The sequence below is a fragment of the Lycorma delicatula genome, chromosome 2 (assembly GCF_047948215.1).
Source record: "Lycorma delicatula isolate Av1 chromosome 2, ASM4794821v1, whole genome shotgun sequence".
Taxonomy (NCBI): domain Eukaryota; kingdom Metazoa; phylum Arthropoda; class Insecta; order Hemiptera; family Fulgoridae; genus Lycorma; species Lycorma delicatula.
In genome coordinates this window covers 177673076-177690005 of record NC_134456.1, presented here as the reverse complement: position 1 = coordinate 177690005, position 16930 = coordinate 177673076, and the positions used below count along the sequence as shown (strand labels likewise).

General features: G+C 29.1%; 1 protein-coding gene across 3 annotated transcripts in view; it reads left to right on the top strand.

Moving 5' to 3' along the window:
* Positions 1 to 16611, top strand: part of LOC142319453 (transmembrane protein 41 homolog) — a 43883-nt gene extending 27272 nt beyond the window's left edge. For all 3 annotated transcript variants that reach the window (XM_075356759.1, XM_075356761.1, XM_075356760.1), the window contains exons 5-6: positions 4228 to 4366; positions 7189 to 16611. In XM_075356759.1, coding sequence (XP_075212874.1) covers positions 4228 to 4366; positions 7189 to 7358 — 309 coding nt within the window. In that variant the 3' untranslated portion in view covers positions 7359 to 16611. The remainder of the gene's footprint in view (positions 1 to 4227; positions 4367 to 7188) is intronic.
* Positions 16612 to 16930: the final 319 nt, after the last annotated feature.

The following is a 16930-nucleotide window of genomic DNA, read 5'->3' as shown; positions in this document are numbered from 1 at the left end:
AGTTTTTATGTGTTGATTTTATCGTAATTTTAATTTTCTTCCCGTTTGTCCAATATGTATTGCTTTGCATTTACATTTTATTTTATATTACCATTACTGTTATATATATATCTTTTTCTTCTGTGTTACTATTAAAATTTTTTTTTGGTGTATTATTTGTCTCTATACTTACTTGTATTTATATTTTGTTACAAATATTGTGTTGAAGAAACAATTCTTCAACAAAACCAATTTAAATTTAATAATAATAATAATGTTAAACAAAGGATGGATTAGCCATGGGTAACCCATTATCAGCAATAACTAAACAAATATTACTACAGAATATGGAAGAAGAGAATAAATCTGATATTATGAAAAAATACAGATGTTTATTATAATACAGATATTAGGTACATGGCTGACACTGTTAATAATTAAAAAAGAAATAAATAATAATGAAGAAAAGATTGTGAAAGAAGTGAACAAATTCTACCATAACATTAAATATACGATGGAAAAAGAGAAAGATGAAACTATTAATTTTTAGGTCTAACAGTAAAAAGAAATAATAACAATAATCTAGATTTTGAAATATATAAAAAAAAAAATCTATACAGATTATATAATAGCTTATGATTCAAATCGCCCAATGTAGCATAAATTAATGGCTTTTAGATACATGATAGATAGACTACATAAATTACAATTAAAGAAACCAGCATATAAAAAAGAAACTCTACTTTTCAAATAGCAGAAAATAACAGATATAAATAGATCTGAAAAATGAATATAAATAAAAGTAAAATTAAATGAAATTAAAACAAAAAACCTTTAAATGGAGTAAATTAACATTTATTGAGAAAGAAATTCATCCAATTAGAATTAAACAATTCTTTAGTAAATATAATATAAAAATGGTTATAAATACAAATAATACACTAAAAAAGATTTCTAATAGTAACATAGAAGAAAAATATATTTATAAAACAGAAATGGTACATATAAAATAAAATGTAAATGCAATGCAACATACATTGGACGAATGGGAAGAGAATCAAAATTAAGATATAACAAACACATGAGATCTTTTAAAAATCAAAAATAAGATTCTAATTATGCAACCCATTTAATAAAAGAAGGACATATCCTAATTAAAATGGAAGAATCAATGAAATTAATTCACAAATATGTTAAAGGAAGAAGAATGAATGTTTCAGAAAATCTAGAAATATTTAAATTAAAAAGTAACAATAAAACAGTCATAAATGAAAGATCAACAATCAAGCAGATGTTATTTTCAAGAACCTCAATTTATTGAAAACAGGAAATAGATAAATAAAATGAAAAAATAAGTACAACCATTATTAAAAAATAAACAAGAAGAAGATCAAGCATGAAGAAAATAAAGCATGATGTCAAAAATAGGGAGGGGAATTAACTAAACACTATGTAAAAGATAAAAGGACTGTATAAAATGCTATATAAAAGATTAACAGAAATTTAAAAGTACCAGTACAATAAGTTTTGACAAATGAACGGTTCTGAAACGTGTTAACATATGATAAATGAATGAAGCTAAGAAAGGTACTCAACATAGAAACTATGGTGAACTTAGCAGAAATATAATAGTAATTATTATTTTAATAATATTTTTTACTAGTTAATTAAAATTTAGAAAATTATATGTAACACTAGTTGATAGTATCTGACATATAATTATCAGCTGCTACACATTACCAGAAGTGGTAACTTCAGTGAAAATTCTGAAAATTGTAATTTTAAAATCTAAACTTTTGTTTTATGTTTCTTCTCCTGAAATCTTTTACTGAAATGTATTTTCATTTAGTAAGTCACAGTAAAAAAGCTGTTAGACCAAGAAGTTCAGCCTAGTCACAAAATGTTTGTTATTGTAAGGTAATTGATGAAAAATTATTTAAATTTTCACAGTGATTGTCATTGATAGTATTTTTAGGTTATGTTTTTAAGAGAACAAAATACCTTTTTTTATTTGTGTATAAAAAGGAATGGATTATATATAGCACTATATGAGAAATTTGGATTAATCATCACATTTTATTTTTAAAATTTTATATAATTATTAACTTGAATTATTAAGAGTGTAGTGATTACCATAAATCTGTAGTGCCTCTGTACATAGCTATTCTGTTATTTACGTACATGTATTCTAAAAGTCTAATCTAGATTTTCAGTTAAATCTGTTTAGTTTAAGCCTGTTTAAAATATGAGATTTCTAGGAAAAATTTAGTAAACCAAATTGAACATTTTCATACATTTATACTTAACTCTGGAAAATTAGAAGTAGTCACTTCTGTCAAATCGATGGGGAAACTATTCTCATATTATGCATCATAATACTTAAGCTTATGTTCTTTGGCCATGTATTAAATACCTGAAGATCTAAAATATCTACTGACCAATTTACAATCAAATTAAAGATCTTCCTCAGCAGTGGCAACTTATTGATATGTTTTTTAATTATACTCAACTTAATATGCCTGAATTTTCTGCATGCTCATTTAATTTGTATGATGATCTATCTCTTGACCAGGGTTAGATGTAACCCCTCTTTATATGTATGATTTTAGTGTGAATTGTTTTATTATTAAGTATATGTTAAATAAAAGCTGTAACTATACATTCTGGATACTGTATAATATAGATGTAATTACAAAAATTAAATTACACAAATGATTCAACTATATTATAAAATGAGAAAGATAAAAGACATTTTTATTGCTCATGTTGATAGACAAAATTGGTAAACATATTATATTCAAAAAGATATATTTTAATTTGAATAAATTATTTTTTATTCTTATATAAACTGAATAATTAATGAATTTTATCTCAAATCTATTTTATATTACAGTTAAACACAAATGAAAAGTTTGAAAAATTCTTATCTGTGAGAAAGTCAGTCTGCAGTTTTACTTTTGTGCTTCAAACTAATCCTTCAAACTTTTCAAATTCAAAACTGTCTGGACTTGAAGTGTGTGGCTGTTCAATTTCAAAGCTATTTCTAGAGCATCTTTCCTTAATGCAATTAAAGTTTGTCCTTTGTGATATTGCTCTGATGAAGGTTTTTACCTTGTTTTCTCTGATCATTTCAGACAAAAGCTGGAATAATTAACAATGGCTTTCATTGTTACTTGTGAAGTTGGATACCTATTATCCCTGACGCAATCTTTATAATATGTAGTTATATATTCATCTCATTAGAATTCTTGCTTTTTTATCAGAAGAAAATTTTAAAAAGAAAGTATAAGGCAATTAAATTTGTTTAAATTGTCATTTATTAAAAATGACTTATAAATATTCCATTTTTATATGTGGGTCAGATTAATATTACTAATATAGTAAAGTAATCAAAAGTAGAGAGTAAATATCAAAAGTTTTATTTAAGATTTTTTTGAAATAATTAAATTTTAAAAATTCTGAGATTAAAAGATGGAATGTTACAATTATATTAAAAATTGGGACAGATAACTTCTAGTTGAACCATTGGTCCAAACCAAGTGTGGATCTGAAGCCCGCACTGATGTTAAGGGTAGATTATTGAGTTTAAATCCGTTGCTTCTGTTTATGATGTCATTTCTTACAGAGATTGTAATTTGATATTTAATAAACTAGTATAAAAATAGAGCTTCAAAGATTAAAGATCACAAAAGGAGACTGAAAATAGTCAAGGTATGCATATTAATATGATAGAACATTTTATAGTGTGTGAAAAAACGCCTTGTCTGATTGGAATTCAAACCAAGAGCCTTCCTGATTGAAAGGAAAGGTGATAATAATCTGTTATTTAGTAACAGTATACTTTATTTTTCATAATCTACTTTGCAGAACTTTCTCAATTCTTTGCCTAATTAGATAAATATTATTTTCCCCATAATGATTAAATGTTACATCACAAGTAGATATTTGTGTGAATATGTACTATCATTTACATGTGAAATTTATTATATTTCATCAAATGAAATAATTAACAGGCATTGCTAAATTAAATTACAGGTGGCGTAGTCATTGCTTGTAGTAGTTGTCAGTTTTATTTCAACTTTTACGACTGTTATTGTTATCTATTTTATTTTATTTTTTTAACTGTGAAAATCTAAAGAAGCTTTAACTGTAATAGCTGATAAGACTGGCTTCATTTACAGCCTTGCCTTATAATTACAGGAATTATAGTATATAATTGTGATAAACTGTAATTTTATCTTTTGACAGGTCTTAAAACATAACGACAATATACTAAATTACATATTGTTTTTGCGGATGACTCCTTTTCTACCAAACTGGTTTATAAACATTGCTGCCCCAGTCATCAATGTACCATTGTTTCCCTTCTGGCTTGGAACATTTATTGGTCAGTTTAATTTTATATAAAGTAATTTATCAGATTTTTTATAGAAATATATGATGTATTGCCATATTAAAAATTGATTGCATTCATGCCAGTTATTTGCCCAATTTATGACTTTTGTTTTCTGTAGACCAAGTTTAAAATTCTCTTACAGGTAATAATTTTCTGTTGGAATATATACATTATCAATGTCTCATTGATATCAGCTAGAGAGTGGAGTAGAGCAACTGCAAAAATATTAAATTAGAAAAAAATAATACATAAGGATCCTAAATGATTTCAGTTAACATTTCCAGCATGAGATTGTAATGCAATTTGTGAACTGCCTCAGAGGTGAGCACCTAAGAAATTGCATGGAGTAAGGATAATATTGCAATATTTAATAAGCAAGTTACTAGATGTTACTGAGCTTGAACTACTACCATATTGGCTAAATTGCCTTATTGGTAGTATAATTTTTTTTTTTTTTTTTTTTAATATATTAACTGCAAGTATTTATAATTGTTTCCCAAATAAAAATTTTCCTTATTTTGTTAATTTATAGTATAAACCAAACAATTTAAGTGTTATGAACGTAAGGCTCCTGAGATACATAATTGCTTTTTTGAAGTAATAATGTTATTGTACAGCCCATTCTGCTTTGGTGGACAAAGTGAAGCTTTTGTTTATAGGGATGAATTTAACCTTCAATTCAATGGGCATGATATGCTGGCTAATTTGCAGCATTATTTAAAAAAAATGACAGGAAACAATTTCAGTTCTATATTTTCCTAAATATAGTGTCTTGTTATTCTGGGAGTAGCTGTGAATTTTTTTTTTGTATGACTGTTGTCGCCTGTATTGTCTAATGCTGTTATGTTTTGATGAACAAAATACAATTAATATAATTCCACTGACTACCACTTATAAATGAAATAAATGAATACAACAGTAGAGTGGCTGTTATCTAACCTGCAATTAGTCAACAATCTGTTTCGTTCAAAATTTTTAACTGTTAATGACTTACTTTAGCTTTTTTTTTTGCTTTAGCTAATTTTTAAGGGGTATGTTTCTCTGTAGTGATAGTTGTTTACAGAATTATTTATTTTTAATATATCATGCTTATATTTTACTGAAGAACAATAGAAACTGACTGACCACACATTACGCTAATAATAAATAAAGATATTAATAATGATAATCCTGAAAGATGATATGGATTAAGGTTGCAAACACATCAAAAGAAACAAATAACTTTGGCATTCAGAGGATGGTAACTTACATTAATAATATGCTCCTACAACACTCACGTGATATTACTGCAAAAAGGAGGAATAATCATAAAACCAAACTTCAATAATACAGAGTCAATAAATGTTAAGAACTTTAATTTACAGGTACTCTTCTATTCATATGATATATTCTTCATTAAAAAAAATAAATAAATATTTCACTTGATAGTAGTGTATAATATTTTACTTGTTTTGATAAATTCTTTACAGCCTTAAAAAACTGGGAAGGTTCTCAATTTGACCCATGTTTTTTTTTTATTTTCAAGCCTGAATTACCAAATGCCATGATTATGTTTTCAGTTATTCTTGTCTTATCTCTTAGAGGAAATTTCTGGTAATAATTTTGTTCCAAATTGAAATGGAAGGTTTTTAAAAAAATTATATGGTTTGTAAAATAGATGATTTGAAGATATTTTTAATGTGTTATCTTCATCCATTGCATAGTAATGGATTATTATAATTATACACAGCTTTATACTCATATACTATTCTGATATCCAACATATTTTCATAAGAAATGTCTAGAAAATAAATGTAAAATTTCTGTTGTGCCCATTTTGTAAAAAGTAAGTTTAAAAAAAAAAACTTGAAAAGAGTCTTGATTTAAAAATACTAGAAAAAAGGGGGGCCTTCGGCCCACTGTGAAAATGTTACACGGTTTATATTTCATTGCACATGATTTTGTTAAATGTTTTGGCTAATTGTAACTAAATAACGTTCATGAATTTAGCCTACTAACAACAACAAAAGCGTCAAAATCCTGAACATTTTTAGCTGTTTTTTGAGTTGTGATTTTTTAACACAGCTCTAACTCCCAATATTTTCCTTTTTTATATCCCAAAACATAAATATAATTGCACTCCACACAACTGCCTGGTGCACCACCATTGGTTCACTCTGCGCCAATAGCAGCTAAAATCAAAATGTGAGCACATATAACAAACAAACAAACCCACATTCCATCCTTTTTTTTATGGATTTTGTAAGAACACATATAAAGTATGTTTAATACTTCAAAGGCACTATTCTAGTGATTTTAATTTATATGTGTATAAACTAGAGGTAAAGTGCTCAAACATGTTTGTGTTTTTGTTGTTTCTTTGCTTTCCTTTTTATATTTTGATCAGATTTTTCAATTTTGATTCATTGTTTTATAGCGGCAGTTTTTTTGACATGTTATGGCTAAATAAAAAAAGTTATATAAAATACATTTAAAAAACTGACTACAAAAAACAAAAATGCCCAGAAATAAAAATTTTTCTAAATCATTAATTTTTGTTTTGAATTTGATGCTTAATTCCTTAAGGGTTGGTAAGTTTGATTTTAATTTGGCAAGAAATATAAAACATGTTTAAAATATGATTATGTTGTTTTTACTACAATGTCTTTTTATTGGTTTTATATTATATATTAATTTTCAGGTGTGGTTTTTCAGTCCACAAAGCTAGTAAATGTAAATTATAGAAGTTGTACTAATGTTTGTGTTGTGTGTAATTTTTATCACTATTTTCTAATTTTGATACTTTATGTTGTTTTTTTTTTTTTTTGTTATAGGAGTTGCACCTCCATCTTTTCTTGCCATCCAAGCTGGTCAAACATTATTGGTTTTGACATCAACATCTGGTACATGGTCATGGACGTCAGTTATTTTACTTGGAATATTTGCAGTTTTATCACTTGTACCTGTCATCTTAAAAAATAAACTTAGAAAGAAATTTGATTAGTTGTAATAGTTGTTAATAACTGATTTGTTAAAAATGTATTCTTTTTTAAATTTATTTTATTTTTAACGTGTATAATATTTACAGTATTAAAGAGATGATGTGTAAAGAGTAATTAGCATTATTTTGTTGTTTATTTATTTGTTAAATTTGTTTTAAAGTTAAAATTTCATAATTATATTCAATTTGAAATCTTACTTTTAAGTTATAGCAATTGTTATATCATAAATGTGACAGGTGGTAGTTATTTTTTGTGATAATTATATGTGATACATTTTTGTTAAACAAAGTATTGATGGAAATGCATTTTCTGCACAAACATGAATGTATTTTTTTCGTGTGTGGAATTACATTCAAGTGGTAAAAAGGTATCTGGTATTTACTTAAATTTTCTTTTACGAAATTGTTATTAAAAAAAAAAAAAAGTAACTTTTGTAACTTTGTCTAGCTGAAAAATTTTATGACTTTATATTATTGTGTTAGTTGTATAATTTGTATTTAGTGCTATGGTCATATACATTTTTATTTAACATAAAAGAATGAGTGTGTAGTATTTATTTTTTTTAATATTCATTTATAAAAAAATATTTTTTTGTTCAAAACTTAGCAGTGTGGTAAAGTTATCTACATAAAGATATATCACTACTTTTTATTGGGCAAAGAGAGAGAGAAATAGTCTTAGAGAATGGTACAGTATATTGTTAGGTTATGTCTTAATCATTGTTATACTCCACAGACTATTAAAGTATCACAATAAAATTTTCTATTTATATATATAAAATGCATTTTATGTGCCATATTGGCATGTTTTTATTTAATTTAATTAATGGTTGTAAGTTTAACTTTACTGTTAATTACATAATTAAAATCATAGATATTATATAAAAACAATTTTAAAATAAATATTGTAATAAAAAGTGGATGCTTACAAATAGAAAAGATTAAATTATAGTAGTTTTTTTATTTATTGGTGGTTATATGCATAAAAAATATTAAAGTGGTCTATTTGTCATGAAAAGATATTTTCATCTGATTTATATAAGTTCAAAACTGGCTAAACGGGCTAGTTTGAAAATTGGTTTTGCCATGTAGTTTCTGTTAAAGACTTAATGAACATAAAATGCTAGTCTTACCATTGTGATTTTTCTTTGCTAGAGAATTTGATTTATTACTTACTGGTCATATAAACTTAGTGTAAAACTGTTTGTAAGGGGTTGACAAAAAATTAGTTTCCAAGTTTATATTGTTACAAATTACTTATGTTTTATAGTGTTTCTGTTTACTTATATTAGTAAGTTCAAAGCAGTAAAAAACTTGTCAGTTTCAATTCCCACTTTACAGATTTGATAGTTGACATAATAAGTCAGTTATGAAATGTTTACTGGTAAAACAAATCCTAGAGATTTAAAAGAATCGAGGCTTAAACTAATATATGTAAAATGTTGAACAGTCTGGTAAACTAAGTAGCTGCATATTTCCAATGCTAAGGTGCAACATCAATTAAAAGATGCAGCACTGTTATGTTTCTGTAGCAAAGAATTTCAGAAAGATTAGGTTGACTTTCACTTTCTTCAGGTTTACAATTTCTTAGCTCAAAGAAAATACAGTTTGAAGCAAAAGCAGTTTTGAATTGAAAACAAAACATAGGTTTTCATCTTTTTTTTAAAAAAATTGCAAACATCTGGAACATTGACAGCAGTATTACTGTAAAACTCTTTAAGAAGTTTACCTGAAAGTGGCCAACTGTATTGTATGACTGAATGATAGCTAATGTTTGGTGTATATTATTTTATTTTGTGGAAGAATGAATAAAGTGATGCAGGAAAGACATTGATTTATCAGTGTATTTATAAAGTAGCAGGAACATATTACAGATATGGTGTACAGAACTGTATTCACTTTTTCTCTTTGAATTTGAATGGATTCTCATTTAAAAATGTTTGTAGATGTATGTAATTGCCTATATTTATTTACGCAGTTTATCTAGACAGAAACTTTAATGCATTTTTTCATTTTCCCTATATTTTTCAGCTAAAAATGTTTTTATATGTACAAATTATATTTGTAAATATCAACTTGTCAGAATGTCTAATATTTTGAGTTTATCAATATTTTTCATTATCTATTTTTCTCTTTAAATACTTTCCACTGTACTCTACAAGTAAAATAGTATGGTGAATACAAGAGTATTTCAGGAAACTGGTTTTATTTCTAGCCTATGTAGTCTACTGTGAGATGTAGTATTATACATGCTGTGAGATGAGTGTCCATAATAATGTGCTTTGGTGGCTTGAAATCAATAGAGAGTATTCTTAATAGTAAATAAATAAAAGTAAAAGAGCCATTTACGATATTAGTGAGTATTATAGTATTATTGAATACTACTATATTATACAATATTTTTATTATAATTAAAAACTACTTAATTACTTATTTCCATGGCCATTTAATACCCTAGCTGGTATTTGGCCTCAACAGCATGTTGCATCATGTAGGTCTCTCTCTCATCACTTCTTCTGTTATATTCAATGACTTCATATCTTCCTGGACTTATCCTAGTAACTTGATGTTTGTCTTTTCCCTGCTGGTTTTCCATGCCAAACCTTTCTCAGCATAGATTTTCCTCCTTTCTTATGACATGCCCTGCCCATCTTAATCTTCTGCTCTTGACCTCCACTACAATATCTGGATTTCTCTATAAATTTCTCTTATTTTTCTGTTGTCCCTTATTCTTCATTCACTATTTTTATATGTAGGACGAAAAATTTTTCATAGAACTTTGTTCTCATGAATGATAAATTTCTGCTCTTCTTTCTTGTTAAGGATCCAATTTTCAGCTCCATATGTTAATTCTGGCCTATGACTGTTTTATAAATCCGAATCTTGTTACTCTTCGACAGTAACCTGGACATAGCTGTATGGTCTTTTATTTTAGCTGTATGGTTACATTTATTTTGGATCTCACTTTCATTACTATTATTAGATGACAGCATGACTCCTATTATTTCTTAAACTAGTAAAAAAAAAAATGTGGTCTGCAACCTGGATTTGTTCTGATTGTTTTGTGGTTGTTCATTTTTTTCTACCAAATTGTATGAGTTTTATCTTGGAATCATTAATTCTAAGACCTACAAAATCTGCTTATTTAATTAAGGTTTTGACTATTTCTTTCAGATCCACATTTATATTAGTACCTATGCTTATTCTCCGATTACTGTTCTTAATTTCTGTAGTGTTCCTTTTAGAACTAAATTAAAAAGAATTGATAACCTCATCTTGACTCACTTCTATATTTACTTCAAAAATGAAGAGACTATACAATTTACTTTGATTTTACACTTGGAGTTTAGTACACTCACGCTGGCTAATCTAATCAGATTATCAGGAATTCCAAAGCATTGCATTTTATCCCATGTTTCCTTGCAAATTAAGCTGTCATAAGCTTTAACAAAGTTTATAAATAAATTATGCACCACTTTATTGAATTCTATTGAGTTCTGTATTGAACTCTATATATCTCAAAAAAATGCAAAATTTTTACATTTTTTGTTCTCCAAAGCCCCTTGTGACTTCCTATTCCCCAAGTTGAAAAGGATCATGAGAGGATGACGTTTTGCCAACATTGAAAAGATAAAAACAGAATCACTGAAGGAGCTGAATGCCATATCGAAGGTTGCAAACCAGAGGTACTGAAGATTTTTTGAGAATGACTAAAATTCCATGTATTTTTTATCAAACCTTATATTTACTTATGAATCCCTTAAAATAAACACTTGGTCTGTTGTTGATCTTGCTTTGATAAAACCACCTGATGTTCCCCTGTTAATTGAGTCTGTATATATTTTTGTGTTACCATGGAAAGGATTTTGTACATAGTTCAGTAAAGCTATTACCTTGTAATTATTGCAAGAGTGTTGGTCCTTTTTTGAGAATGGATATGATAATAGACTCTTTCCATTCCTCTGGCACAATTTCTTTCTCCCAGATTTCCACTAACAATTTGTGCAGACATTAAGTTCTGCCCTCCTTGACTGTTTTCAATATCTCTGCTGTTATACCATCTTCATCTGGGGCCTTTTTGTTTTTAATTTCTTGAATTGCTTCCTTTACGTCTTCTTGTGATGGATTTAGGATCCGGACCTGCACATTTAGGCATTCCTAACCGCTCTTCTCATCTCCTTCGTCTTCTCCATTTACTCCACAGGCATTGTAATCTTTCTTAAAGAATCTGATGGTATGATAAAAGTTTATTGTATTGTTAGCACTATGATCTTCCTCTTTCTATCTATTACTTTATCAATCCATTCTCGTTTTTTCTTTCTTAATGTTCTGATAGTTTCTTTCAGTTGGATTTTGTAGTTTTCTTGATCAAATTTATTTTGTGTCTACAGCCAAATATCTTTAACTTTCTTTCTTCCTACCAGACTCTTGCTGCACATCATCAAACCGTGATTTGTTTGACTTCTTTCCCTAACTGACATGTATACTCACAGACTGGATTCTGTAAATTTATCCATTTTTCTATTCTACTCTCTCCTGAACTCTTTGTTTCTTCAAAAATTTGGATTTGTTTGCCAGCTTTATTTAAAAATTCCTCAATGTTTTTTTTTTCTTTTAAGTTTTCTACACTATCATCTTGTTATTGCTTTGCTTCTTTTGTTTTTCTACACTTATTCTTTGGTTAAATTTCACCTGCACTAGGTTGTGGTGTGATCCAAATTCAGCTCCTTTTAAGCTGTGAACATCTGTTATGGTGCTTGTATGCTTATGATCAATAAGGACATGGTCTGTTTGGTTCTTTGTGGCATCATCTGTTGAATACCAAGTCTCTGTGTGTATTTTTTTTTTTTTTTGGAAGACGTGTGTGCTGCTAACCACTTCCATATCTCCTATTATTGCCAAAATGAGAAGTCTGACCCCATTGTCATTTGATGAATCATTAAGGCTTTCTCTTCCCACAACATGCTTCCTTAAATTCTCCTTCCCTACCTTAGCATTTGCATTACCCAACATTATCATATATGATAATTTGGTAGCTTATTCCACTCTTGCTCTAGCGTTTTATAGAATGAAGTAACATGATCATAATCTGCTTCTTCAGTGGGTGCATATAGACTTGTAATTGATGTACTATTAAATCTATCCCTAAATCTAATATTGTGCATTCTTTTGTTTTTGGCCTCAAATTTCATCACAGCCTTTCCATCCTTTTATTTGTAGAAAAATAACTGTAACTCCTCCACAGAAGTCACCTGTTTCAGTGCTACTAAATTACACAATGTAATTTTTTATGCTTATTTTTCCAGCTTAAGGCCATATAATCTCTTACAAAGTAACTATATCAATTTTTTAATTACTCATTTCTTCTGCCAGAATATTGCTTTATCTTGGTATTGCTAAAGTTAACATATTCCATGTTCCAAGTCTTAAATTTGTTTGAATGTATATGATTTTTTAATCTACATGTCCTGTCATGCATCTGAGGCTAGTTGTTGGTGTTTCATAACTCGGTCTTTTTCTGAAGTGGGTTTTTAGCCCACCTCAACATTCACAACCTTGGAGGTCTGGTTTCAGGTTGCCTAGCTCTAGCCTACTTCATTAGTGCCAGGACCACCAAAAAGTAGTTTCCCTCTGCAATATGGGAAGGAGCTAGGACAACCCTTGCCTATACCTTTGCTTTCATATCTCTGGGTCTGGTAGTATGATGTTTCCACTAGTAACCAGAGAAGGTATCGGCAGGTACCTTTGGCAGGGATTAAACTACCTTGTGTTATCTTAACTGCCTAAGATTGAGTACAACTCATTGAGTTTTATGTTCTTTATATATGTACAATGTATTTTAAATTATAATTTTTCAGTAAAGATTTTATCTTGAATATAGCAGTGTATTGTTTTTTATGTACAAATTGACATAACACAGCATTAAAAACTATTACTTAAAGGAAATAGTTAAATTAGCACATTTAAACAGTAATATTGCATCCAATAATATTTAACAGTAGTTATCTACAGAAACTAATTTTCTGGTGAGCTATTTATTGTTTTTGTAGGTAGCTCTTCTTCCAGTAATATTTAGTTTATAATCAAAACAAGCTTCTTTAATATTTTTACATTTAATTAATTTTTTATCTGTGTTCATCTAAAATACCATAATTAGTTTTAAGTATTAATTAGAAATTTTTTGGATGTGACAGGGCATTCTACATTTGAAACTCTGTACTTAATACTTACAAAATATTAATCTACCTCACTTATTGACTTTTTTTATCGTTTATGTACCTGAGTATTTATTATCTGCTAAATATATGAGGGTAAGTCAATTATTATCCGCAATAGTTATAAATTTTTTTGCAATACAAATATGAAACTTACATGTACATCATTTTTCAACATAGTCCCCTTGCATTTCAACGCACTTGGTCCATTGTTGCACAAGCTTCCTGTGTCCTCATAAAAAAAGGTTTTCGATTGAGCTGCGAGCCAGGAATGCACCGCTTCTTTCGCTGTTTCATCTGAGGTAAATCAAAGGCCCCTTAATGCCACTTTGAGTGAACCAAACATGGTAGTCGGAAGGGGCAAAATCAAGACTGTACGGAGGATGAGCCAGTACTTCAAAGTTGAGTTTCTGGAGCGTTTCAGCAGTGTGGGCTGCAGTATGTGGACGGGCACTGTTGTGCAACAACACAACACCTTTTGACAGCAGTCCTCAGCGTTTGCTTCGAATTGCAGGCTTCAGCTTGGCAGTAAGCATCTCACTGTAACGCAGACTGTTTATTGTCATGCCCCTCTCCTCGTAATGTTCAGCACTGAGCCTTATGAGTCCCAAAAAATCTAAGCATCAGTTTTCCTGCAGATGGTTGGGTCTTGAACTTTTTTTTTGCAGGGTGAATTTGGATGTTTCCATTCCATATCTGCTGTTTACTCTCTGGCTTGTAATGATGGATCCATGTTTCGTCACCAGTGATGATTCTGTCTAAGAAGATGTCCCGTTCGTTACCATAGCGATCTAAATGTTTTTGGCAGATGTCCAAGCGTGTTTGTTTATGCAACTGTGTGAGTCGTTTTGGGACCCATCTTGCACAGACTTTATGAAACCCAAGCCTGTTGTGGATGATTTCGTAGGCAGAACCGTGACTAATTTGCAGACGATGTGCCACTTCATCAATAGTTACTTGTCTATCTAAGAAAACCATGTCATGTGCACGCTCAATGTTTTCCTCATTTGTAGCTGTAAACAGTTGTCCAACTCCTTCATCATGTGTAACACTTATGCGATCATTTTTTAATTTTTCAATCCACTCCTAGACACTCTGTTGTGGCAACATTCTGTTCCCGTACTGTACCGAAAGTCTTCGATGAATTTTGGCCCCTGATACACTTTTCGACCACAAAAAATGGATCACTGAACGTTGTTCTTCTTTGGTGCAAACAGAAAGCAGAGCATCCATGGTTAACGGCAGGGCAGTGATAATGGAACTAACCTAGCAGCATCAAACCTGCACAGACATAACAACAATTAAACCACACATGCGTCATCTACGTAACACGACAGTACTACCAAAAAAATAACTAAATTGCGGATAATAATTAACTTACTCTTGTAATTTTAATATCCACTGGGTCTGGTTGAAATTTGTAGTTAACACATTGCACACAATTCCAAGGATGAGAGAGGTGTTCCTTAAGAATTCTGAACCCATTCTTGACGGCTGTTTTATTTCTGGAGTAATTCAATTCATTTTGGTAATATTTTACTGGTCAATGTTAAAAAAATTATGGGTAATATGAATCTCTCATCCTGGGTAAGAATACTTTGATCTGAGAGAGTTAGAGCATCAGGTGGCTGCCATGTAGGACCATGAAGTTCTTTTTTTCAGTAGAATTGCTTATCTCACTTTATACTAATTGTGAAATCTATATCAACACCAAACATTTTTCATTTAACACTTTCCCATTCTTTGGTGTATTTACAAGGTTTTGCTAAAACTCAGTCAGCTGTCATATCTATCCTTGTTCAGTGTTAACCATTAAGATTAAAGAACCAAAATGAGGACTCTGTTTCCTCATTTAGGTGTTGCACAAAAACCCAAATTTTATTAAGTAGAAAATCTAAATACTTGGCTACTGGGCAAAGTTAGACCTAACATTAATTTCAGTTTGATATTTTTCATTAAATGTTAATTTATTATGTAATGTTGATTAAATTAATATTTATTTGGTTTGGATTTATGTGTAACATTAAATATTATTATGTTGTGCATGAACAGTTATTTGGTAGCAATTATAGTAGTACATTTTTTACTGAATAGTATTAATTTATTTACTTTTGAAACAACTGGCTGACACCCAGATATAGTGACACACTGATAGATCAATTTTTAATATATGAAAAATATCTATCTTTATGAGGATTCAAACTCAGTTCCTTGTAGAGGAATGGAGGCTGGTATGAGTGGTTTTTTTATTAAAGTATATGTATTAAAGTACAGGCCAATACATCACTCAAGAGAGATTTTACTTCGTATATATGTATAAAATACCTACATTTATCTTTATTTCAGACAGAGATAAAAATCTAGTCATAAAAATACATGCTTTATGATAAAATTTATAAATTAATAACTGATTTAACAATGAAAATAAAATAAACATGATATTAAGTAAAATTAAAAGTAAAAATATTTTCTTGCCCTCTATATATTTAAAAAATGTCAGAACTGATGAATATCTAAGACCTAGTCACAAAAAATTACATTATTTGAAAATATATTACATCTTTTTTACTGTGTTTAGTCATTGTTACAAACAGTGCCTATTAAAAAAAAACTAACTTTATTACTTGACAACTATTTATTCTGAACTACTGATGTTAAAGTATTTTAAATGTAAGAAATGATTAGTATTGTTAACTTTTGTAGCAATATTTTTTCAAAAAAAAAAAAAGTTACTGATAAAGAACTATTTTTATAATAGTTTTTCAAATTTTATTAGTGCATGCTTCACACTTGTATTGAATTTGTGTAAAGGAATAAAATTAATAAGCTGTTGTTTCTTTTTATGTGAAAAGATAATTTAATTAGGTACTAATTTATGTAATTTTTAGGAATTGACAATTTAGTTACTGCTCTGAAAAAGTGCTATAACTTAAAAAATATTTTCCTATTTTTTTTATTTTAGTATAGCGCTAAAGCTATATTTTCTTGTTTATCAAGCAAGAAAAAATGTTTAAAGATAAAAATAAATACCATTATTTAGTTTACTGCTTATTTTTTAGTTTTATAACCTTTTTTTTTTCTTTATTCCAGTTAGGATGGACCAGCATTGTGCATCCTCAGTTGTTGCCTCGCCTCTAACCTCCCGGGACTCCGCAGGATTCGGCTATGCCATGCCCTATACAGGTATCCCAGTAGGCTGGGATTTGATCTTTTATGTTACCATTGCCTCTAACTGTACCCTCTCCCCAAGGAAGGGAGAGGGTCCAGCCCTTCCTTGGGGAAGGGTCTTTGTCTTTTATTTTCCCATGAACTCAGGGGGGGGTCCCCAGTCTGTCATCAAGGTTGGCCCACCTCAGCGAA